At 52.5% G+C, this 24,880-nt stretch overlaps 4 protein-coding genes and 1 non-coding gene across 11 annotated transcripts in view; 3 read left to right on the top strand and 2 right to left on the bottom strand.

The window, feature by feature from the left end:
* The window catches only part of Rab40c (RAB40C, member RAS oncogene family), a 34,695-nt gene extending 31,095 nt beyond the window's left edge, over positions 1-3,600 (top strand). For both annotated transcript variants that reach the window (XM_036195960.1, XM_036195962.1), the window contains exons 5-7: positions 513-590; positions 825-1,047; positions 1,771-3,600. In XM_036195960.1, the coding sequence (XP_036051853.1) occupies positions 513-590; positions 825-1,047; positions 1,771-2,051 (582 nt within the window). In that variant the 3' untranslated portion in view covers positions 2,052-3,600. The remainder of the gene's footprint in view (positions 1-512; positions 591-824; positions 1,048-1,770) is intronic.
* A 1,296-nt stretch (positions 3,601-4,896) lies between these two features.
* Positions 4,897-8,131, top strand: Wfikkn1 (WAP, follistatin/kazal, immunoglobulin, kunitz and netrin domain containing 1). The gene is made up of 2 exons (XM_036195964.1): positions 4,897-5,922; positions 6,598-8,131. The coding sequence occupies exons 1-2, from the start codon at positions 5,743-5,745 to the stop codon at positions 8,074-8,076; spliced, it is 1,659 nt and encodes a 552-aa protein (XP_036051857.1). The 5' UTR covers positions 4,897-5,742; the 3' UTR covers positions 8,077-8,131.
* Positions 8,132-8,415: 284 nt separating this feature from the next.
* Positions 8,416-9,933, bottom strand: Mettl26 (methyltransferase like 26). Its single transcript, XM_036195963.1, has 6 exons — positions 9,708-9,933; positions 9,321-9,483; positions 9,167-9,226; positions 8,901-8,968; positions 8,724-8,802; positions 8,416-8,652 (listed from the first exon to the last, which is right to left on the bottom strand). The coding sequence occupies exons 1-6, from the start codon at positions 9,902-9,904 to the stop codon at positions 8,605-8,607; spliced, it is 615 nt and encodes a 204-aa protein (XP_036051856.1). The 5' UTR covers positions 9,905-9,933; the 3' UTR covers positions 8,416-8,604.
* A 364-nt stretch (positions 9,934-10,297) lies between these two features.
* On the bottom strand, positions 10,298-10,368 carry Trnag-ccc. Its single transcript has one exon. It is a non-coding gene; the product is annotated as a tRNA-Gly (tRNA).
* An 8,422-nt stretch (positions 10,369-18,790) lies between these two features.
* On the top strand, positions 18,791-24,043 carry Mcrip2 (MAPK regulated corepressor interacting protein 2). 6 transcript variants are annotated; one of them, XR_004945733.1, is made up of 6 exons: positions 18,997-19,143; positions 19,223-19,352; positions 21,900-22,038; positions 22,836-22,963; positions 23,368-23,469; positions 23,697-24,043. XR_004945733.1 is itself a non-coding variant. In XM_036198330.1 (5 exons), the coding sequence occupies exons 2-5, from the start codon at positions 19,269-19,271 to the stop codon at positions 23,411-23,413; spliced, it is 393 nt and encodes a 130-aa protein (XP_036054223.1). In that variant the 5' UTR covers positions 18,791-18,859; positions 19,223-19,268; the 3' UTR covers positions 23,414-23,469. The 6 variants fall into 6 exon arrangements, 4 of the variants coding, with proteins under 4 accessions (XP_036054223.1, XP_036054220.1, XP_036054224.1 ...); XM_036198330.1 differs by lacking the exons at positions 18,997-19,143; positions 23,697-24,043 and adding an exon at positions 18,791-18,859 and having other exon boundaries at positions 21,900-22,034; XR_004945732.1 differs by having other exon boundaries at positions 18,997-19,352.
* Positions 24,044-24,880: the final 837 nt, after the last annotated feature.

Genomic DNA, 24,880 nt, shown 5'->3' with positions numbered 1-24,880 from the left:
TACAAGTTTGGAGTTGAAAAACTCAGAGCTGCCTCCATTCAGCCCCAGGTGCCCCTAGAGCAGAGTTCGCTGATGGACTGACTTCCAGAATGCTTGGCCCTCTAGTGAGTTCTGTGGCTCTTTACACCCCTCCCCTAACCAAAGCCTTAGATCTGTGTGTGGGGGCTTAGCCTGTGTGGCTTTTGAGTGATTTCAGAGTAATGCCTGTGACTGGCCTGGATTTAAAAAATTGTTAAATAGTCAGTTCTGCCCCAGCCATGTTCTCAGGGGGTGGACAGGATGGCATATGTGAGCTGGGTCTATTTAACTCACAGAAGGTCCCCTCCTGCTACTCTCCTGTTGGGTGGCAAGTACATTTCCCACCTGTAGATTGTGGCCATGCTAATGATCTGTAAAGTCTTCCGGGCCATATTTCTAGGCATACACACACACACACACACACACACACACACACACACCTACACACACACACACACACACCTGTGGATAATCTCCATCCATCCATCTCACAGGGAATCCTCCTGGTGTATGACATCACCAACCGTTGGTCCTTTGATGGCATTGACCGGTGGATCAAGGAGATCGATGAGGTAGGTGTGGGTTTGTACCTCTCCAGGAGAGACTGTAGGACCAAGCTGTGATTGGGGCATGCCTGGGAGTGTTGTTCAGCAATAAACAACTGGACTCCGCCATCTACTTGGTTCCATCCACACCTTCCTGGACTTGCTTCATTGCAGAATGCAGACACTAGGAGCCCTGCATATGGCCAAGGGGTGGGGGTGGCATGTCATTGTGCTTCTGCTAAGTTCTGAACCCCTCCTAAGCATGCACCTGGTGTTCCCCGGATCCTGGTTGGGAACCGGCTACACCTGGCCTTCAAGCGGCAAGTCCCAACGGAGCAGGCCAGAGCCTACGCAGAGAAGAACTGCATGACCTTCTTTGAAGTCAGCCCCCTGTGCAACTTCAACGTCATTGAGTCCTTCACTGAGCTCTCTCGTATCGTGCTTATGCGGCATGGCATGGAGAAGATCTGGAGGCCCAATCGAGGTAGGACTGAGACTTAGTTCTGATAGGATGCTAGCTAGTGGAGTCATGGGAGGCTGATGGTGGAGCTGTAGGCATCCATAGTAGATTTATGGGTTGTCTCCTAAGAGATTTATGGGCTGCCTGCCCAGACCTAGAGCAAGTGACCTCTTCTCTTGCCATGCTCTGAGAGCAGAACTCTGCACAGTCACCTTCACTGCTGGTCGTCTGTGCAGCTCAGCAGTGCTTATGCCAAGCACTTGACCAGAAGTCCTAGTGACGGCCTTATTTTCAGGGTGCTTTCTAGTAGGGCTCACTACTAGGTACAAAGATGGTTACAATGTCACCCTAAGATGAAGTCACAGAGGAGAACAGGGTAATTAAATCCCTCTCTTGGGCAAAAAGACTTCTGCCAAATACAGCCAGGCAAGACTGAGTTAACCTCCAACCAGAGCTATCTCAAGGGCTGCGTTCCAGAGTTAGTCTGCCTCCTCACCCACCCCAGTCTCATAGAGCAGCTGGACAGCAGCACTTTGTAGTGTTTTCTGCTTTACGAAGGCAGGAGACAGGAGCCAACCAGTGGACAGATAGTGGGGCATTCCAGGAGCCCTGAGCTGGTGCGGGCACCAGGAGTTTTGAGACTCAGCCAGGCTTTACAGGTAGTCTGAGGATCATGAACCCCTCAACACCTCTCCTCACAAAACCTCATTACCTATCTGTTCCCTCACTGTCTTCCCCTCCCCTCAGTTTTCAGCCTGCAGGACCTCTGCTGCCGCGCCATTGTGTCCTGTACCCCTGTGCACCTCATTGACAAGCTCCCACTACCTGTCACCATCAAGAGCCACCTCAAGTCCTTTTCCATGGCCAACGGCATGAACGCTGTCATGATGCACGGCCGCTCCTACTCCCTGGCAAGTGGGGCCGGGGGCAGTGGCAGCAAGGGCAACAGCCTTAAGAGATCCAAGTCCACCCGTCCCCCCCAGAGCCCGCCTCAGAACTGCTCTCGGAGTAACTGCAAGATCTCCTAGCGGGACCCATGGGCTCCGCTTGCTCAGACTCGGCCTACGCTGCAGCACTCCTGGCCAGGCACTGGGCCCTGCTGCATGCAGGAAGACTTGGCTACACAACCCTCTCTCCAGGCTTTCCTCCACATCTGAGCTAGTGGAGGGGAGGAGCGTGCAGGAGAGAACATGCTCCACAGACCAGGCAGCAGGGCTGCTGGTGCTACAGGGACCAGGTCTGAACTGATCCTGGACTCCAGGCTAGGAGTGAGCCTGGCTCCCCTTTATTTATATGGAGAACATTTTACCTGTTTTGTACATTTGTAAAGGGCTGTCAGGGAAGCCTGGATGCCCCTCATAGCCACATCAGCCATTGGGGAAGCTCAGGATGTCAGGGAAGGGGGGATGAAGCAGTGATGGAGGGTTCAGCGTTGAAGCCAGATGATCATTGGATTTATAAGCATCCTTCCTGGGTATTGACATTGCTCAGAGGCCAGTGGGAAACAGATGGGGCCAAGGTGTACTCCAGATGCTCCTGGTAGCAGTCTTGGCTCCAGCTTCCGTTTCTGACAAAGGTGGTCAGTATGCTGGACATGGGCAAGGTTTCTGCTCCTACGAGAAGTTGGTTGCACCTGGGAGCCCCCTGGTATCCCTCCTCAATGTGCCCTGGCACTTTGGGTGATGTTTACACTCAGTATCTCCAGGTTGAGGCAGAGCTCCCTAGAGACTTAAGTGCTTGATGGCCTCCAGTGGTATCTGGGCTTTGGGCACAGGGCCTAGGACCTCAGTGTCAGCTTGTACTCATCAGCTTTGACTATGTTGCTTGCTGCTTGCCTGTTGTGGCCCTTCTGCCTATAAGTTCATGTCACTGGAATCTTTAGCCTGTTTCTTAGTGACATCTCTGGAACAGCTGCCTCAACCATAGGGGTGGACATCAAGCCCCTCCTTAGGGACCCACCTGCTAGAGCAACTTCTGAAGCCATGGACTGTTCCTCCACAATGTTCCTCCTACCCCAGTCTGCTCTAGTCAGCCTTCTCCCCTGTGGGGATGTTGTCCCCAGTGGATGTCCTGTGTGACTGCTTCCCTGTCCTTGCCTGGTGACACAGCCCTCAGGCACGCTGGTGCTTCACTCTACCTCCTGCCCTCAGGGCCCTGGCCATAGCAGGAGCCATGACCCCTTACTGGGGACCTTCTTAGTGCACATTTCCCAAGACCATCTTGCCACGGGTGTTACTAGGGCATTGGTAGAGACAGCGCCAGCCTGCTGTTCTGGGAGATTGGGTTAATGCCTGTAGGGCCAGGGCTATGGTTGTGGGAACTGCCTGATAAGCAGCCGCTCCTGGGACCTCACCCAGAGGCTGGATACAATCAAGCATCACCTTTCCCCACCAGTCCTGTGCTATTGATAGAGACCTTTTCTCTGGAGTCGTGAATAGAATGGTATAGACTTTGAGGAGGACCTGGATTGGCCTGCGTGCACACCATCAACACTACCCTTGCTGCTGTGGGTTCCACCATTCCTGGGTTCTTTGTTCTTATTCTTTGTACAGTAAATGGACTTCAGCAGTGAGCTCATGTCTTTCTTTGTGAACATCAGTCTGGCTTCATGGGGCTGTGGTTTGTTGGGGGTGGTGAGGGCTGTCTGGAAGTGTGCTCTGCCACAGGAGTCAGCACTGCTTTGTGCCTGCCAGAATGATCCCAGGCTTTGTTAACTGTCCCCTGCAGCTGACCTTGGTGACCTGCAGCCATCCATCCACTGGGTTCACATTCCCAGTGACAGAGTAGCCTGGCCTGGTTACAAGCCACACTGTTTCCTGGGGTCTAATCTTGGCCAGGCCAGCATCAGGCAGCCTGACTATTCACAGAGCCTTTGCTTATAGCCCACAGCAGACCATCTCACATAGTTAACACAGCTTCAAGAGCATCTGTAAATGGGACCTGGAGTTGGTGCCTTTCGAAGGAAAGCATCTAGCAGGTTACTGGGCTGTGCAGGGCCCTGCTCAGCTAGGGTTATGTCTGATACACTGGAAGGCAGAGCTGAGTGGGGCAGTAAAGGTCATTCTAAACATGGCCTCTGGCTTAGGTACCACCTGCACTTTTCCTTAGGAGCATCCCTGCCCCCTCCCTCATTACCAGGAATCGGCTCACCCACAGCTCTTTTGTAAGACAGCAGACAGTGGCGCCTTGTAGCCATCTCTTGATCTCCTGGCTAGACCAGACTCTTATTACCCTGCCTCCTGGGTCAAGAGGTCAGACAAAGGGTCACACAGACTTTTTCCTTCCTGTCTCTGAGAAAACCACTCCCTGGGGACCTCTGGAGCCACAGAAAGGGTTTGGAAAGGCAGATTCCAGGCAGGCCCTTTGTCTTGCCACCAGCTTTGATCTCCCTGCCCTCCCCCACAGTGGTGGAGCCGCTAGTCCAGTTAAAGAATGGATGCTGGCCCTCATGGTGGGTTGTTGGGGCAAGGTTTGAATGTACTTAGATCCCTAATCAACATCTAGGATGTTTTCTCTTTGAAGGATGCGCTTGGCCATCCCTTGAGACAATCACATATCCAGTCTTACGTGTAGTCAGTTTGGTGGCTTCTCTGTGCCCTTGTTTATACTATGTACCACTGCCATGAGACTCTCTTTGGCCCGTGTGCACGGATTGTCTGTTTCCACTCAGACAAGATAGTCATTTTATTTTATACCTGCCTTGCCCATCTGAAGGCACTGAGTGGCATAGCACCCTGGCTATGGAGCCAGGAATCCTGTTTTAGAGAAACAGGTGTGTCTGGGAGGGTAAATCCTGCTGAGCTGTGCCCTCCACTGGTGAGCTGGCCAAAGCCTGACAGGGCTTGTTTTTGTTTTTTTTTGAGACAGTGTCTCCTTATGTAGCCAGGCTGACCTGGAATTTACTGTGTAGCTCTGGGCTGGCCTCAGTCTGAACTCTCCTGCCACCATCCCCTCACTGCTGAGATTACAGGTATGCACCACCATGCCAGGCACCCTAGCAGGTTTCTTATTCTACGCCAAGACCTGCTGGTAAGTGTGACACTTGAAGGGTCCTGGAAGGGGACAGAACCTCTACCACTTGCCATCCGAAGATGTGCCTTAATATCCTGTGACAGGTGCCATCCTTGGCCGCCTTTGGAGAAAACCCAGGCTAGTCAGCTAGGGCTGGAGACTGGAGGGCTGAGGGCAAAAGCTGAAATCTACCAGCCCTGCCCCTCCTCCCTGGGTAGAGGGTGGGAGGGTCTTTAAGGAGACTTTGATCCCTGCTGGGCTTCAGCTCCTAGAGGGAGGGGCTCGGATTACAGCATCCCCTCCCTGGTTTAACCAGCCCTTCTCCGCCCCTTGGTGACCCTAGTGGTCAGTTGCTCTGAGCTTCAGGGCCTCTGGCCCCTCCCCAGCCCTTCCTCCTCTTCCATTCCCAGTCCTAGGCTGACCAGAGCCTGTGAGCCACCCACAGTGGTTGGGAGAGGGCCAGCCAGTACTTTGTGGACAGGTTCTGAGAGACCCCAGAATACCTATTCATATTGCCAGAAAGGATCATCAGCTGTGTGCTCTAGCCTTTGGGGGGGAGGTTGGGCCAAAGAGTCACAGAAGAGGGTCCGTTGAGGCCGGGGTAGCAATCCTAGGCCCAGGACCCTATCAGGTGGATGCCTGTGGGGAGTCCTGGCTCCACAAGTGGCTGGTGGCCACACACACCCACCCCCTGGCCCTGTGGTCCCCATGCCTGCCCCACAGCCTTTCCTGCCTCTGCTCTTTGTCTTCGTGCTCATCCATCTGACCTCGGAGACCAACCTGCTGCCAGAGCCTGGAAGCCACCCTGGCATGTGCCCCAACCAGCTCAGCCCCCACCTGTGGGTGGACGCCCAGAGCACCTGTGAGCGTGAGTGCACCAGGGACCAGGTGAGCACTAGCATCTCATGGGGTCCTGGGCCCCACTCCAGCTCTTTCCTCAGTGGGTGGAGTAGACCCCAACCCTAGCAGTCTGCTTTCTCCAGGGCCCTCCATACTCATTTCCCTGGATTTGGGGCCATGACCCGTACACAGGGTTCAAAGGATACCCCCACCATTTTGCCCTCACCTGTCTGAAGAATAAGATCTCCAATTCCTAGACTGACTCATCCTCACCAATACTGTCTCTAGCCTGCCTAAGCACAACTTGCTTTCTTGAGTCATGTGGACCCAGGCCTCTGACCTACCCCTGCAAATAGTACCACTCTGCCCTGCCCTGCCCTGCCCTGCCCTGCCCTGCCCGTGGTCCTTTCCTCATATCCCAGGCTGGGAAGGGGACAAAGAACTCCCTAAGTGGTGCGCCCTCTGATGGCAGAGCAGCTGCTAGCACACTGCTCCATCCGCACAGCTGGGGGTGCTAATGAGGCCTGCTTGGGGGTGCTGAGGATTCAGTGGGGTTGAATAAGGTGACACATGGCCTTGCGGCTCGTACTGTTCACAAAGTACCGCCACCATTTTCCATAGAGAAGCAGGCTTTAGGAGAGGCGGCCACTTCTTGGGTAGAGAGCAGGGTAGGGCAAGGCTGGGAAGGGGTCAGGGCTCCACTAAACTGTCTCTGTCCCTCAGGACTGTGCGGCATCTGAGAAGTGCTGCACCAATGTGTGTGGGCTGCAGAGCTGCGTGGCGGCCCGCTTCCCGGGGGGTGGCCCAGCTGTCCCTGAGACAGCAGCCTCCTGTGAAGGCTTCCAATGCCCACAACAAGGTTCTGACTGTGACATCTGGGATGGACAGCCAGTTTGCCGCTGCCGTGACCGCTGTGAGAAAGAACCCAGCTTCACTTGTGCTTCTGATGGCCTCACCTATTACAACCGCTGCTATATGGATGCAGAGGCCTGCCTGCGGGGTCTCCACCTGCATGTTGTACCCTGCAAGCACATTCTCAGTTGGCCACTCAGCAGCCCAGGACCCCCTGAGACTACTGCTCGACCAACCCCTGGGGCTGTCCCCATGCCACCTGCCCTGTACAACAGCCCCTCACCACAGGCAGTACACGTCGGGGGAACAGCCAGCCTCCACTGCGATGTTAGTGGCCGTCCACCACCTGCTGTGACCTGGGAGAAGCAGAGCCATCAGCGGGAGAACCTGATCATGCGCCCTGACCAGATGTATGGCAACGTGGTTGTCACCAGTATTGGGCAGCTAGTGCTCTACAATGCCCAGCTGGAGGATGCAGGCCTGTATACCTGCACTGCACGTAATGCTGCTGGCCTGCTGCGGGCTGACTTCCCCCTCTCTGTTTTGCAGCGGGCAAATACTCAGGACAGGGACCCAGGTGTCCTGGCCCTGGCTGAGTGCCAGCCTGACACGCAGGCCTGTGTTGGGCCCCCCACCCCTCATCATGTCCTTTGGCGATTTGACCCACAGCGAGGCAGCTGCATGACCTTCCCAGCCCTCAAATGTGATGGAGCTGCCCGGGGCTTCGAGACCTATGAGGCATGCCAACAGGCCTGCACCCGTGGCCCTGGGGATGCCTGTACGCTCCCTGCAGTCCAGGGGCCCTGCCAGGGCTGGGAGCCACGCTGGGCCTACAGCCCACTGCTACAGCAGTGCTACCCCTTTGTCTACAGTGGCTGTGAAGGCAATGGCAATAACTTTGAGAGCCGGGAGAGCTGTGAGGACGCTTGCCCTGTACCACGCACACCACCATGTCGTGCCTGCCGCCTCAAGAGCAAGCTGGCTCTGAGCTTGTGCCGGAGTGACTTTGCCATTGTGGGTCGACTCACAGAGGTCCTGGAGGAGCCAGAGGCTGCAGGTGGCATTGCTCGTGTGGCCTTAGATGATGTGCTCAAAGACGACAAGATGGGCCTCAAGTTCTTGGGCACCAAATACCTGGAGGTGACCTTGAGTGGCATGGACTGGGCCTGCCCGTGCCCCAATGTGACAGCTGGCGATGGGCCTCTGGTCATCATGGGTGAGGTTCGGGAAGGTGTGGCCATGTTGGATGCCAACAGCTATGTCCGTGCTGCCAGCGAGAAGCGAGTCAAGAAGATTGCAGAGCTGCTTGAGAAGAAGGCTTGTGAACTCCTCAACCGCTTCCAAGACTAGCTTTATCCATAATCCCCATTCTTGCCTGCCTTCCTGCTGAATAAATGTCTGTACCTGTGGGATTCACAGCCTCTGGGTCTCTTCTAGCTGCAGCCCCCCATCACCACTGTCTGTCTGTTTAGTTGGAGGCCTGTCAGGAAATGGAGCTCCAGTTTCTGCTTGAGGGTTATCAACTAGCACCAAGTCACTCTTGGGGGGGCCTCCTACAGACCTACAAGTTTCTCTCCAGGGACATAGGAGGAAGCCAGCTCAATCCTGCTTCAGCCACCTCCAAGCCCCAATCTTCCCTCAGACCAAGCCCCTTTTGCCCTCCCCCAGGTATTCCCAGCAAGCTGTGTGTTATAGATGTCCCACAGTGGGCTAGAACTGCTTTATTTCAAGGCCCACTGGACCTAGGTTCTCTGCAGCACTGTGGCCACCGGACAAGAAGGGGTTGATTTATCCCAAGGAGTGACTCAGTGAGGGAGGGGCTTGTGCCATGACAGAACCTTTGACAGAGATGCAGGCACATGGGAGGTAGGAAATAAGTTATTCTTTCCGGAAAATCAGGCACTTGTTGTTGGCTGGCATGTCCACCTGGAAAAATACTTTGCTGGAGTGGCCCTTAGTCACAGGGAGATTACCCACCCCCACATTACCCTGCCTACCATCCTCTCCAGGACCAAGCCACTGGCCTGGCCTAGTTCCTCCAGGAGGGCTGTGTCACGAAGACCCCACTCTGGGTTCCTGCAGTCAGGGAGGGAGGTAAAGGTCACTTGAAGAATTGAAGGTATCATCCAGCCCAGCTACCCTCTGAGCCAAGCCCCCTCCCACCCAGGTCTGACCTGCATCTGAGGGTCAGGTCAAAGTCCACGTTGCTCTGGGGAAAGATCTTCCCATTGACTGCAAAGGGCTGTCGGAACAAGGAGACACAGTCCATAGACCCAAGGTCAGTCGTTCCCATGGGACTGATTTGCTGGGATCCAGAGTATGCAAAGAACACCCCCTTTCTGCTCCCAAGGAGGAAAAGGGCAAGGGCCCAGCCTCAGGGCAACTAGAGACTGGGAAACACCTAAGGGTGCTAGGGACCTCTTAAGGTAGGGTCACTCACCCCATAGGTGATCAGCACAGCCTTGGTTTTAAGCAACTGTCCGGCTGCTTTGAAAAGCCCCTGAAGAGAGGAGGCAGGGTAAGCCGGGCTGGGCACTCAAGACTCAGGCCTCCCTCCCTGCAACATGAAAGCTGGACCCCACAGTGGTCCTCACCTCAGTGCAGTTCAGGGGGCTGATGTGGATCATATTGATGCAGAGCAACAGGTCCAGCGATCGCTGCGGAATCCCGCCCCATTGCTCCCACTCCCAGGTCACATCCAGGTACAGCGGGGCCTTCACATTGGACAACCCTTGGGCTTGAGTGGTGGCGGCAATGCTGTGGAGAGCAGCGCGTGGGCTAGGGTCAACCATGCCCCTCAGTGGCTCAGGGGCTAAATCCTAAGGAGCGGCCAGCAGGTAGCTTTGTTGACCCTGCAGCCGGTCGCGTCCACTTCCTCAGTCTAGCACCCAGACCTGGTCCCGCCCTCTCTTCCCGTCCGCCAGCCCCGCCGGCCGCCTAGTCCCAAGGCGCGGCAAGTGGGAGGCACCGCTCCGCCGCACCTGTCCAGGCATCGCTGGTCCACGTCCGACGGCTGCCACTCGGCGTGCGGGAAGGCCTGCGCAAAGTGCGCGGCGTGCTGGCCGGAGCCCGAGGCCACCTCGAGCACACGAACGCCGCGCTGGGCAGGATCCACATACTGGCGGAGCACGCACAGGATGGGCTCCTTGTTTCGCTCAGCAGCTGCAGCCACCATCATCGCAGCGGTGCTGCCAGCCCAACTAGCAATGCGCGCGGGGCACGACGGGAGGTGTAGTCCAGCTCTTGCGCGGGGCACTACGGGAGTTGTGGTCGTACCGACTTGGCCGCCTGATGCAGGGAAACTGTTAGGAGGCCGCTCAACTCCTTAAAGGGTCCACACCGGCGGGAGACCATCCGGCGGGTGGGCTTGGCTGTAGGTATCAAGGTATCAAATCTCCAGTAGAGGCTGTGGTTTACTGGAGTCCCTAAACTGCAGGACCTGCTCAGGGCCAGTGTTTCCAGCGTGTTTGTCACATTGAAAGTTTGTTTGTTGCGTTTGCGCCACGCCTTTTTATGAAGGGAGTTCAGATTACAAGGCCTATCAGAAATGAACAGGAAAACAAAACGCAACTGCGCCGCCCGGGAATCGAACCCGGGTCGCAAGAATGGGAATCTTGCATGATACCACTACACCAGCGGCGCTGTTGAGCGAACAGGGAGTCCACAGGATATACGAATGGTGACGTACGTACACTGGCCAATGCAACAGCAATGCGCATGCGTCTTTTGCGCTCCAGTTCTTGGTTGACAAGAGTTCGCAAGACAAGATAATCCACTGGATCCCAAAGTGTTGCTGGCGGCCATTGAAAAGGAGAAAACGTGGAGGACGAGAGCTTTATAGACAGCACGGATTTAGTTTTGCGCCGTGGAAACCATAGCAGTCGCAAGCACTTGGAAGCTATGGGGCAGCGATCAGGTCCGGACATCCGACCGGCCAGGCCTTGAGGGCGTGGTCGTAGTGGGTAGCAAGCGAGTGGAGCTTCCGGGCCTTAGACGCAGGACATCTGGGACAGCTGTGGCTTTGTGGGATGCTCAAACGACTGGCTCCAGCTCGGGGTCCACGGATAGATAGCAGGAGGTAGTCACTGACAGTGAGATGACATTCAAGGCGACGAGTGTGCAGATCAGGGTACTTTGCTGGTGGTCACCTGGCGTTGGCCCGGGTTGTGGGGTTATTCATGTCTCAGGGCTGGATTTTAGAAAACGCCCCAGGCGTCCACGGCAGGTTGTCAGTGGCTAGCTCAAGGCTTACATTGGCTACTCTTGCCCTGTACTACATCATACTGCTTAGGGTTGAGCATGGCTCCTGCTTGGGTTTGCTGTTGAGGTGTCTGTCCAAAAGTGTGTCCAGTCAGCTGGAGTGGCCAGGGGTGTGAGTGTAGACAAGGTTGAACAATCGGGTAAGAGGTCTGAAGTCATTTACTAAAATTATACAAGGTCCAAATTAGCCTTCACCGATTTTTTTTTTGCAAGGTTGACCTCAGTTTTAAATAAAATAGTATCAGATCCAGAAGTCGGACAAATATTAATTGAATCATTGGCTTTTGAAAATGCTAATTCACGCTGGGCAGTGGTGGCTCACGCCTGTAATCCAAGCACTCGAGAGGCAGAGCCAGGTCGGATCTCTGTGAGTTCGAGGCCAGCCTGGGCTACCAAGTAAGTTCCAGGAAAGGCACAAAACTACACAGAGAAACCCTGTCTCGAAAAACAAACAAACAACAAAAAAAGCTAATTCAGAATGCAAAGGGATAATTAGGCCTTTGAAGGCAGGATCAGCACCAATAGAATGGCTTAGAAATATTGCTGAGGCCCCCGGCGGTGGGGGGGGCGAGTTCCAGGACAGGCTCCAAAGTTACACAGTGAAACCCTGTCTCAAAAAAACTAAAAAGAGCCGGGTAGTGGTGGTGACGCCTTTAATCCCAGCACTTGGGAGGCAGAGGCAGGCGGAGGCGCAAAGCTACACAGAGAAACCCTGTCTTGAAAAAACAAAAACAAACAAACAAACAAAAAATAAACAAAAAAAAGAACTAGAAAGAAAGAGAAAGAAAGAAAGAAAGAAAGAAAGAAAGAAAGAAAGAAAGAAAGAAAGAAAGAAAGAACCTTTGGCGGTGGTGGCTCACGCCTGTAATCCCAGCACTTGGGAGGCAGAGGCAGGTGGATCTCTGTGAGTTTAAGGCCAGCCTGGGCTACCAAGTGAGTTCCAGGAAAGGTGCAAAGCTACACAGAGAAACCCTGTCTTGAAAAAACAAAAACAAACAAATAAACAAAAAAGTACTAGAGAGAGACAGAAACACAGAGAGAGAGAGATTGCTGATATTGGATCTCATAGTTATCATGCAACTTTAATAGGAGAAATAATCTCTAACGTTTTAAGAAAAGCCAAATTGTCAAATGTCTTGGCTGTGGCAAGCAAGGCCCTTTCAAAAGGGACTGTAGGCAAGGGGTTCCTAGAAACAATGTTTCTTCTAGAGATAATCCAAAAAGAAGGACTTCTGGAATATGCAGAAAATGTGGCAAAGGCATTGGACTAATGAATGCAGATCAACAAGGAAAAAACAAGATAATCCCTTGTCTGGAAACACTCAAGGGAGCCTCTTGCAAGCCCTGATATCAAATTCAAGTCTACCATTTCAGGTCAGCATCTGTAATTACACATTTATAAGAAGTCCTGTTGCTGGGTGGTGGTGGAGCATGCCTTTAATCCCAGCACTCAGAAGGCAGAGGCAGGCAAGTCTCTGAGTTCAAGGCCAGCCTTGTCTGCAGAATGAGTTCTAGGACAGGTTCTAAAGCTACACAGAGAAACCCTGTCTCGAGAAAAAAAAAAGTTACGTTTATATTAGGAATACCTTTACAAATTAAGACTGACAATGCTCCAGCATATGTCTGTAGTAAAATAGAACAGATTTTTGCATAGTACAACATCATATTATGGACATACTACACAATTCTGCAACTTATTATTAACTTTATTTTTTTTATTTATTTATTTATTGGTTTTTTTTCGAGACAGGGTTTCTCTGTAGCTTTGGAGGCTGTCCTGGAACTCCCTTTGTAGACCTTGCATTCACAGAGATCCACCTGTCTCTGCCTCCCGAGTGCTGGGATTAAAGGCATGTGTCACCATGCCTGGCATCCAATCAGGTGTTTTAGGCAGGCAAAGTAACATAGCTTTACAGAGTTAAACAAATGTAATATAAAAGAGTGCAACACATCTTAAACTAATATTCCACAACACATTGGTGTGGATTTTTGTACAAATTTAATATTATTTTTGTTATAACATACTGTATATATGCGTCTACTCTTGTTTAAGGTATACCTATGCAATTCATGTAAGATGTAATGTAAAGTTCTAGTCCTTGAAAGCTACTATTATAAACTATTTAGGATAATTAAGAAATGCAGGTTAGTAGTTAGTTACCTATAACAATCAAATTTGTAGTCATGTTAGGTATGTTTTCAAGGTTAAACAGAGTTGTATTTTAGATAGGTAGTCTTCCAACACTTCCGAGATCTACAGAACATGACATTTAAAATGTTTTAATGACATAAGCCTTTTCATGACAGTGAAACACGTTTGCTCCTGGCAGCACTAATCTGCTTCAAAGACGATGATGGGCATTGAAGAACCTAAGTATGGAGTTTGCTTTAGTGTGGCAAAGCTAGTCATGGGCAAGAAACTGCCCTTGCCTCTGTTTGCAAACAGTGTTCTGTCCAAATTGGACAAGCAGGACACAAAAGAAAGTGACTGCATGGGGCTGGAGAAATGGCTCAGAGGTTAAGAGCACTGGCTGCCCTTCTAAAGGTCCTAAGTTCAATTCCCAGCAACCACATGGTGGCTCACAACCATCTGTAATGAGATCTGGCCTCTTCTGGTATAAAGGTGTACATGAAGATAGAGCACTCATACATTATAAATAAAGAAACCTTTAAAAAAAAAAACTTGAGTTGCTTATTTAAAAAGCATTTTAAGGGTTGGGGATTTAGCTCGGTGGTAGAGCACTTGCCTAGCAAGCGTAAGGCCCTAGGTTCTATCCTCAGCTCAAAAAAAAAAAAAAAAAAAAAAGTATTTTAAGGTCTAAAAAGATACTTTTAGGTTAGTTTATGTTATGATAGAAAATGATTTAGGTACAAAACTTTGGACTCACCAAGATAGGATAAATAATAGAGTACTTTCTCCCAAGTTGCCAAATACAAATGGACTGGACATTGTGAATATAATTTTTACTTAATAATTTTTCTTTCTTTCTTTCTTTTTTTTTTTTTAGCTGAGGATTGAGGATCGAACCCCAGGCCTTGTGCTTGCTAGGCAAGTGCTCTACCACTGAGCTAAATCCCCAATCCAAAGTTTGTTTGTTTGTTTGTTTTTTGTTGTTGTTTTGTTTTTCGAGACAGGGTTTCTCTGTGTAGTTTTGCGCCTTTCCTGGAACTAGCTCTGTAGACCAGGCTGGCCTCAAACTCACAGAGATCACCTGCTTCTGCCTCCCGAGTGCTGGGTTTAAAGGCATGCGCCTTTCTTCCTTCCTTCCTTCCTTCCTTCCTTCCTTCCTTCCTTTCTTTCTTTGGTATTTTGAGACAGGTTTTCTCTGTGTAGCAGCTCTAGCTGTCCTGGAATTCACTTTTGCAGACCAGGCTGGCCTCAAACTCACAGGGATCTACCTTCTTCTGCCTCCTGAGTGCTGGGATTAAAGGTGTATGCCACCACCGCCCGGCAGATAATTGGTTTGGTTTTTTTTGTTTTGTTTTGGGGCCGCCGCCACCACCCAGCAGATAATTGTTCTTATTGTATATAGTTCATTGATGTTAGAAAAAGAGCCTTGTATTAAACTAAATGGGGGAATAATTGGGATAACTTTTTTGTATACTGTCTCTGTTTTATTTCATCTGCCTAAGACACCTTCTGATTGGTTTAAAAAAAAAAAAAAGAGCTGAATGGCCAATAGCTAGGCAGGAGAGGATAGACTTCCAGGCAGAGATAGGAACTCTGGGAAAGAATTTGAGGTTGGAGATTCACTAGCCAGACATGGAGGAAGTCAGATGTACAGTACTCAGGAGAGGTAACAAGCCACATGGCAGAATGTAGATGAAAATAAACAGGTTAATTTAAGTTTTAAGAGCTAGTTGGGAACATGCCTAAGCTAAGGCCAAGCTTTCATAATTAATAAAAAGTCTCCATGTCGTTATTTGGGAGCTGGCAGTCCAAAGAAGTCCTGAAGCTCAGCCCCTCACCCACTCTGAGCAGCCCCTTGCAGGTGAATACAATTCAGGTGAATAAATGTCTGGCAATGGAGGTGACCCTGACTGGATCTGCAGCAGGCTCTCCCTTTCACTGCTCCAGCCTCTGCTTCCCTGGCCTACCTTTCCACAGATTCCTCATGGGATTATTCGGGGGTGTGGTGTGGTGTGAGTGTCTTCCAAATGTCCAAATTCAGGAGAAGTTGAGGATGGCTCTTTCTCTCCTTCAAAGGGCAACATTGTTCTGGACTCCCTGTCTCAAGGGGAACCCCAGGAAGAGGGCCCCCTGATAGCTATGGAGCTATTTAAACTTCAAATGGGATTCTCTAGTCACTGGTAGGGGGAGGGCTGGGTTGGGAAATGGACAGGGACAAGCTTAAGATTGATTTTCTTGCTTCTCATCCCCCAGTGAAGCTGATTTAAAGAATGGTGCCCATCAAAATGTTTAAGGGTTCTTGGCCTCTGGTTAATACCTCCTGCAGGAGTCGCTGCTCTGGGCTGGATGTTGGATGAGCCAACACTTTCCTTAAGTACTGAAGTCAGTACTTGGCACAGACGTCATCAGATGGGACCAGGAGGCTTTGCTTGCTGTTGGCCTGTGTGGGCACCTATGTCCTGGAACGCCTGAGTGCTCAGCACTGACCATAGTCTGGACCCTGTAAGATGGACTCTCCTTGGGTAGCCATGTGGAACAGAATAGTTGAGGCTGGATTCCTGTTAAGATCAAAAGAGATTCCTGTTAAGATCAGAAGGTCAAGCCCGTTAGTGGTGGCGCACATCTTTAATCCCACCACTTAGGAGGCAGGGGCAGGTGGATCTCTGTGAGTTCAGAGCAAGCTTGGGCTACAGAGTGAGATCCAGGACATGCTCCAAAGTTACACAGAGGAACCCTGTCTCGGAAAAAAAACAAAACAAAACAAAACCAAAGATCAGAAGTGCCAGCTCCTGGAGCTAATTTTGGCTTTTCCAAATGTGTTTATCTTTATTATCAAATTATCAGGGCCCTTGAGAGCATCAGGTCTTGGATTTTGTGTTGTGTTAGGAACATAAAATACGCTGGTCCTTCCATATTCTCCTAGCCTTGGCCTTTGTCCTGGCTCCCTTCTCTGGGCCCACTTCTACTTATTCCTTGTTGTCTTGGAGTATGGCTTAGAGGCAGGGCTTGGGCAACACTTGATACATGAGTGTCCAATTCCACTACATTCTCCTTTTGTCTCACCACACCCTGCCCAGAGCAGGACTCAGCTTCTTTGCTTGGCCCAGTCCCATCTGTTTATAGTTATACTCTTCTATCCCATGGAGAGTCCATTGTCCTTGAGACTTCTCCACAAGGCCTGGCTGTTGCCCTCTGTGGTTACTGTAACAAATTAACCCAACGCCTGGGAGTTGAAAACAAACTCATTTTGTTACAGTTCTGGGGGTCAGACGTCCAGAATAAAGGTTTTGGATCATTATCAATACCATCAGTTTTGGCTACTTGACTGTGACTCGGGTCTCTGCTTCATTTCATACCTACTCCTCTGTGTCCAGATCCCCATGTCTTTCTCTGAAAAGGGCATAGTCGGGGGATAGAGGATCCATCCAGTTCCATCTCACTTATGGCTCTAGCTGTGATCTTCCATAACTGTCAGACATCAACTTTCACAACTGGTACCCCACCAAGGCTCCGTCCTCAGGCAGCAGTGGGTGGTCTAGTGCATCTAGAAAGACTTTACTGGTGAGACCAATCCCCAACAGGCTATCTGCCCGTCTAGCGTGTCTTTCCACCTCCTCAGCTTCCTGCTCCATAGGAACCACTGGATTTCCTCACCTCGGCCTCACCTGCCTTGGCCTAGCCTCAGAACACACCCATCCACCTGAGAGCCCTTCTAAGGCTTCTGCACCCAACCTTGGACTTCTGATGCAGCTATTGCCTAGATGTCATGCCCTCTAGTTCTGGCCAACAATTATTTAAGCAAAGACTGAGTTTGTCCACTGATGAGATCATTTGAAGCTGGGCTTTAGGCTTTCCGTAGTAGCTAGTAGGGGTTGCGAATTTCTTGGTAGAGAATCTGTCTCCAGAGAGCTGCTGTCAGTGTACGGTATGCAAACTCCCCACACCAGGGCCTTGTACCTCCCTTACTGTGCTTCATTCTGGTCTAACTGATCCTTCTTGCTCCTGCCCTCAGTATGGCTGTCATTCCAGGGGAACCTGCAAAAACCAGCATGAGGCCCCAGTGTCCTATCCTGCCTCCCTACCAAGTGTGAGTGATTAAGAGCAGCATGCTCAAGGCCACCAGATTCAGGCTCCACTGGCCTTGGAGGGACTGGCTCTTTGGTTACTAGCAGGGGCGGGTCAGGCATTGTGGAAGTGGGAATGGACATATTTAGCCAGGAAGTGACCCTTTCTTTCCATACATGCCCAGGCCTTGACTCCCTGGGCAGGGCTTGAGGTTGGTGGGGGTGGGGGTGAGGGTGGTACAGGGAGTTGGCAACCTCTTCCCATATGCCCACTCAGCCTTTGCAGCCACAGGCCTGGTATATAATTATTTCCTGGGGATTGAAACATTCCCTCCTGAATGAAGGAAATTCGAATCTTGTGAAGCTCAGGAAAGCCTCACATGCATATGTGCCCTCCCCAAGGCTATATAAGCTGGAGCCAACTGCTGGGAGAGAGGAGGCTTGGGGAACAAGGTCGGTGACGCAGCTTTTATGAGCTATCACCTACACTTCAAGAGTCTTTTCGGAGATACAGCTGTGAGAGAGTCCTGCTCATACATGCTCCAATAAGTGACCTCAATCACTGATTCACCAACTAGACTTGGCTGGAATTCTTTCTTTGGTCTGTCGTTGGTGTCCTATCTCAGCTGAGTAGACATTTTGCAAGCCTCCCTAGTACATGTCACACACTCAACTGCAGCTTCGCAGAGCTGGAGCAGGGGAGGAGGCCTTGTTCTCCAGCCCTGCTCTGGCTTAGGTGAGAGTCGCCTGGGGCTGGAAGAAGGATGGCAGCTTGGCCATCTTGGCTAGAAGTCCCCAGGAGTTCCACTCTCAAACTACATAGGTGTTTTGGGGTACACTGGGATTGAGATGGATCAGTTACCCACCCTCACCCCTTCCCCACTGTGTTTCTTGCTTGAGTGGGCCCTCCCCTCCCACCCCCCCCCCCAGTCCCTGGTTCCAGCAGACTGACCCTTTTCAAACGTGGCAATAGGGATCTTCAGGCCAGAGGGCAGTGGCACTGTCTTGGGGGTACATTTCAAGCCTCGCTCTACAGCTGTCAGCTCAGCGTTCCTTTCTTGTGGGTCATTAAGGACAATTAGGGGGTCAGGCTGCTTCCACCCATGCTGCGGTTCTTCCTTCCATCGGGGTATCCTGGGAAACCCTATGGCTCTCCCCACAGACCTGATGGGGACCTGGTTTTCAGCTTCCCTAGTAGCTGGAAAAGGGGGCCACCTTCAGCAAGGCTCAGGACATAACCTTGAGGAGAGGGTTGGACGCCCCGAGTTCTATCCCTCCTAGTCTTCCTCCATTCCCGGGCCTTTAGGCTCCCCGCAGGGCAACCTTGATGTTAAGTCCACTGGGCAAAGTCACAGAACTTCATATCTACTTAAACACACCTCTTTCTCTTTAGACCACTCATTCTAAGCAGACCCAAGACAGTGGTGATTCCCATCCATCCAGGCTTGTCCAAGCACTTGGCTGAGGGGCCTCAAATGGCTGGAATACTGATTTCAAGGTTTGCACAGGGTGTCTAGCTCATAGAACTACCCCAGCACATAGAAGCTCCTCCCCAACTAGAAGAGCCTCCCTCTCCAGAAATCTCAGACAGACAGACAGACAGACACACACACACACACACACACACACACACTCCAGCACTCCAGTCGAGATGGCTCACAGTCTGGCTTACTCGTTGGTGAGTGCACCCCGACCCTGGCTCAAGTCTACTGTCTTGGCCAATTTTCTAAAGGGTTGGAAAAGCTACCTAGTGGGCACGGTTCCTTTAAGGGCAGGGGGCGTGTGTGGGTCGCTCCGCCCCTCCCGTTTGCCCTCCGTCCTTAAAGGGGCCGTGCCCCAAGGACCGCAGAGTGAAGCTGGTGGAGGGTGCGTGATCCAGCCGCTGCCAGGGGCAGGCGGTACGGCGCACCATGTACACCATCACCAAGGGGCCCAGCAAGCTGGTTGCGCAGCGCCGCACAGGTGCGCAGGGCGGGCGGGCAGGCGGGACGTCCTGACCGCTGGCCCGCGGCGGCTGACGCGCCCTCCGCCCGGCCCGCAGGTCCCACACAGCAGCAAGTAGAGAGCAGGCTCGGCGAGCTCCTGAAATGCCGGCAGCCCGCGCCGCCGACCGGGCTACCCGCGCGCGAGCAGTCCTCGGCGCAGCCTCAGGGACCCTGGCCCCTGCCAAGGTGAGCGGGGCCGCCCGGCACGAGGGTGACCTTGGAGAAGGTTGATGGGGACCACGCGTCCTGGCGGGCAGGGGGCGGGGTGCAGGCGGCTCGCGCGCTTCGCTGGCTGGCTACTCCTGGGCCCAGCTGCCTTGCGTGGACCCTGGTGGCCACGTGGGGCCTTGCGAGCTTCCGACAGCTCCTGCATGTCAAGGACTGCAGGTACCTAAGACCGAGGGACCTGGCGACCTTGGGCCGCCAACTTGGACCCCTTGGGAAGCGGTTGAGGTCAAAGTTGGGGAAAGTTGCCCAAGGCTCTGGCCCTCAAGGTCTTTAGGCCCTGTCCTTGCAGAAAAAAAAACGCACGTGTTCCCCTCTGGCCTTATCAGGTCCCTGGCCTTCACTGACACCCTGGGGCACTGCAGCCCTCCTCCCCAGCAGGTGCCAGAGCCTGTCAGACCCAACAGTTTCCTGATTTTCCTAACCAGCAGGGTGCCTAAGGCCGCAGGGAAGCTCATCCCAGGCTACTTTGGATTTCAGCTACTGTGACCTGGATGTGATCCCACTCCCTCAAGGCCGAACCTTATATTTCTTTGGTTCAATTTACTGTTTCCTTTGCCGGTAGACTTTGCTCCTGATCTTTGCAGGCATGTAGGCTTTTGGGCTCAAGACTCTGGTATAGGTGGCATGTGACCAGCTAAGGGCCCTAGGCTCTCACAGGGAGCACAAGTTGAGGATAATCTTTTGGAGGCCAAGACTAGCATCATCTGGAGAGTCGGTGTGACTGAGTCCACCCCTCTTCTCTCTCAGCTACTGGGCTTCAGATGCCATCATAGGTGGGAGACACCTGTGTGGACTGTTTGATGTTCTGGCAGAGTTGAGGGCTTCCTGCTAGAGAGGCATGTTGGCAACTCTGCTCCATTCTGGATGTTAAGTTCTCATGCAAAGGTCTGTCCTGGGGATGGGATGAGCAGGGCCTAGGGGGCTTCCCGATGATATCAGTGTATGTCCTCCTTGCCCTGTCTCTGGGAAGGCTCTGTGGTTCAGGTCTGTAACCACAGAGCAGTCACCCAGACAAGGAGCATGGAGCTGGAGAACCTGGGAAACCACCTTTTAAGTCTTTATTGTTGGGGAGACAGCAAGGACAGGTTTGTGGCAATATTGGGAGTGGTATCCAGGAGGAGGACAAGGCAGTGACATTCTGCACAACTCTTAAGTGGCAAGGGACACCAACACTGGCTGTTTACTCTGAACAGGAAGCAAACTGGTGTGGAGGCCTGAAGTCACCCATCAGCCGCCAGTTAGAGCGCCTGAAGCCTGAGGGACATTGACTCTAAGTACTTCTGGGAACTGAGGAGTAGGGCAAGGTGTCCCCCCTACTTCCTCTGGGGTTACTGGATAGTTAGTTGCCCCACCCTGGTCCCTGGACTAGTAATTTCCAGCTCCTATAGGACTTTCACAAATAAATCCACATCTAACCCTGTGTCTTCTCAAGGGCATCCTTCAGAATCGCCTATGTCCATCCACTGCCTTCCCTGCCTTGTCTTTCTTGGAGCCTTTCCTCAGTTACCATCTCTCTCTGACTAGCTCTAGGAGGAGGGAACATGGGAGGCACTAGCCACCCTCCTGCTAGCTTGTGGCAAAATCTCAAATCTTTCAACCCACTAAATGGTTGAGTATGGGTGTTGCCTGTGATGATGGCCAGGGGCGCCTCAGACATACTCTTTCTCCTGGCTAGAGACAGGTGGGGGAGACTCAAGATGAGATCCTGTGATCCCTCCCCTCCCCCTCAGAAGCGGATGGAAGAACATTCAGGGACCACTAGGCAGAAGAGAATGGGGCTGAGTCACAGTTATGAGCACTGGGGTCAGAACAGTGCTGGTCTTAAGTCCATCCCTTTCATTGTGTGACCAGTCACCTTGAGGAGGTAGGAGAGTACGTGAGAGGTCTGTGGGCACTATGGCCTGCCACTGCAGTCAGTGTCCCCAGGAGTGGTTACAGGTGCACTCTGGGACTGGTGCCCTTTCCCCTACAGAGCCTTGTCTTACATAACTATGGCCTCCGAGCAGGGTGGGGCGGGGCTTAGCTTTGGGTTTGTAGTCCTTGCCCTCTGGGGCCCCATTGAAGCTCCAGGGCCACCACCTTGATCTATTACTATTCACAGCCCCTGGCTGGGATTTCCTTCTTTAAGAATCAAGCTAAGCCACAGGTAGGCGTGGTAGTGCACACCTATCTACATCCTGGTACTTAGGGCGATTTCTGGGAGTCTAGACCCTGCTCCAACAAAACAAAAACATCCGTGTAAAAAGAATCAAGTCCAGCCCTCATGCTTTCGTGGAGTTGGAGCCCTTTGGGGAAGTAGGTGGTTGCAGACAAGGGGGGATTTCCACTAAGAGTGCCTTCATGCCCTCTGGTTGCACCAAAACCTCAGGTACCCTATGGGTCTGGGAGGAGTCCTGCCTCCCTGTGGTCCCCATCTGCACATCTAAGATTTCTGTAGCCAGCAGACCCTGCCAGCCCAGGGCTGGCAGGACCCTGTGCCCCTCAAGACCCTCCTCTTTATTTTAGTGCCCCTCTCACCTGAGGAGGAACCCAGAGCGGCGGGGGCCACCTGAGCCCAGGAAGGCGAGCAGGCCTGCCGGGACCACGAGTGCCTGGCCGAGTGGCAGGTGCAGCCCAGGACTCCGGCTCCCACCTCCTACTGTAGGTGCGGCCCCATTCCCTCCATGGCCCCACCCCAGGCTTCATGAGCACAGGGCTTGGCCAGTTGCCACCAGCCAGCCAACTGGGATGGCACATTCCTGCCCTGCCCTGGGCCTGCTTGGCTGGGAGGGCCTCAGCAGCCCCTCACCCTGAGTATAGAATGCAGCACAGGGCTATGGGGGGACATCTCACTCAAGTTGCCCCTTTCTTGCCTTGAGGAGTGGGCTGGGCTTAAGGTCGTACTCTTCCCACCCAGAGACTTCCCTCCCCAGCATTCTGTGCTCATCTCACTTGGGCCTGGAACAGCCAGGAATGGAAGGGCAAATGTTGGTTCAAACCTTGTTTGGTTTGTTTGCCAACAGTGGGGATGTCATTGAGGTGACTGGGTCTGTGGGTACATCTCTAGAAGGAGAGGGTGTCTGTGTCTGGTGGGTGGGGATGGCAGAGGTTGAAACCAGGCTCCTGGAAGCCTGCCTGACTGGGAGTTAGGAGTGTAGTGGAGTACTCCGTGGTACCCTGCCAAAGGTCTGCAAAGAGAGCTGGGGCTCTTTCTGATTTACACTCAACCTTCCCTGGGCCTAAAGCTACAGGTCTGAGCTGAGCTGAAGAAGGCTCAGGATCTGCAGCAGAGAGGCCTTGTTCACGCAGCTAAGGGTAGCTGCTCTCTGGTTAAGGAAGGGTCTAGTTTGGGTCTGTGCCTGTGCAGGTGCAGTGGGTATGTACTGAGGCTGCTCTTGAACCCTTCATAGTAGCTCCTGGACCTGGCTGTGCTAACTGTATGTCTTTCCTACCCTCCCACAGTCCGGGGCCAAGGCTTGTGTTCAATCGAGTGAACGGCCGCCGGCCCCTCACCACATCCCCATCCCTCGAGGGAACCCAAGAGACCTACACATTGGCCCACGAGGAGAACGTCCGATTTGTGTCCGAAGGTAGTAAGGGACCGGGGTTGTGGCTCAGGCCATAGAATCCCAGTAGTGGGGCTGGAGAGATGGCTCAGAGGTTAAGAGCACCGACTGCTCTTCCAGAGGTCCTGAGTTCAGTTCCCAGCACCCACATGATGGCTCACAACCATCTGTAATGAGATCTGGCGCCCTCTTCTGTATACGTAATAAATAAATCTTAAAAAAAAGAATCCCAGTAGTGTGGACCTGGCTCTGTCCTGTTCTTCCCCACTACAGCCTGACTCTAACAGCCCAAGGGCTGGCCTTTTCTTTAGCTTTCTGCCTGGTCATGTCCATTCCTTGAGCTAGGCTGGAGTCCAAGGTGGCCACCAGGTTCTGGGGTGGGAGGGATACCAGGGGCTGGGTCCATTCTAACTGTCCTTCCCCCACAGCCTGGCAGCAGGTAGAGCGACAGCTGGATGGCGGCCCTGCCAATGAGAGTGGCCCTCGTCCTGTGCAGTACGTGGAGAGCTCTCCAGATCCCCGGCTGCAGAGTGAGCCTTTCCCCATGCCCTGTGCCCCCAGATAGTTCTCTCACCTTGACCTCTCCACCAGGTTTAGCCTAGGGGGTTGGGGAGGGAAGTCTTGGGTCAGACTTGCACATTTTCCATTGAGTGCTGTGCTTGGAGTCCAGGTTCTAGGAGCTGTGGTCAGCTGGAGGGCAGAGGTACTGGCCAGCTTGGAAAGCAGCGTCACTGCCTAACATTTATTCTGCCCACAGACTTTGTACCCATTGACCTGGATGAGTGGTGGGCACAACAGTTCCTGGCTAGAATCACCAACTGTTCCTAACGCCTGTCCAGGAAGGAATGCTGCCATAGTGGACCCTTTGCCCGAAGAGGACCATGGTGCGCCCGTCCACCTTGTGGCCTGGCTGGGTACCGGCCACACCTGAAGTGTGCCAATGTTTGGACTTTTGCATCTGTTGTGCCATTGGCTTGGCTGTCCCAAGCTGCCAGAGCCAGAGGCCAAGCCTGTCTAACCTCAGTCCTGCTCATTGTGCCCAGGGACCAGCCCCTGGGGCTGACAGGGAAGAGCCCAGGCTAATAATAAAGTTGAGAAACTGCCCTTTAGAGTGTCAATGACTGGGGAGCCCAGGGGGATGTGTTGGGCCCATGTGCCCAGTTCTCTTGTTCTCAGCCTCAGCCTTCCCCACCCCTTATAAAACTCAGAGTTGAATTCAGGGCTTCCTGCACGAGAGGTGTATGTCCTACTACTGACCTACATCCCCAGCCTTCTGTTTACGATTACTACCTCTTCCTCTTCTTTTTTTGAAATGGGGTCTCAGTATGTAATCCTGGCTGATCTGAACTTGGCTGTGAACACTCGAAGACCCATCTTCCTCTGCCTCCTAATGCTGGTAATAAAGACATGTGCTACCAGCCTTTTGATCCTCCTGCCTCTGCAGTAGCTGGGATTATAGGCTGGGTTGCAACATCCCTTTTTAACCACATCTCTTTACTCTTGGGAGTAAGTAGCAGGAGTTACAGCTTTGTCCAGCTCTTCTTTGTTTTTGTTTTTGAGATAACTGACTGGCCTGGAACTCACAGAGTGCTGGGATTAAAGGCATGCCCCGTCATGGTCATGTTGGGCTTAACCAGGGTGATGGGGCCCTTGACCAGCCTACTTTGGAAGTATGTAGACCCAAGCTGTCCCATCTGTCCCTAGTTCCTCTTCTTGGCAATTGACAAACACCAAAGTCAGACCCCCAAGAGGCAGGTGCTCCTGGCTAGAGGTGTAGGGATGAGTTTATTTTCTCTGACAATTAAAGAATTAAAAGGCAGGAAAGGAGTGCTACCAGAAATCTTGGTGATTCTTGGGAAACCAAGGTCCCCCGCTTGGGATTCTTAGTTTCATTAATATAAGAATTTAAGGGAGCCAGGCCGTGGTGGCTCACGCCTGTAA

Source organism: Onychomys torridus, chromosome 8, assembly GCF_903995425.1.
Source record: "Onychomys torridus chromosome 8, mOncTor1.1, whole genome shotgun sequence".
NCBI lineage: Eukaryota > Metazoa > Chordata > Mammalia > Rodentia > Cricetidae > Onychomys > Onychomys torridus.
Note: the sequence above shows the minus strand (reverse complement) of the source record. Positions and strands in the feature narration are given on the sequence as shown.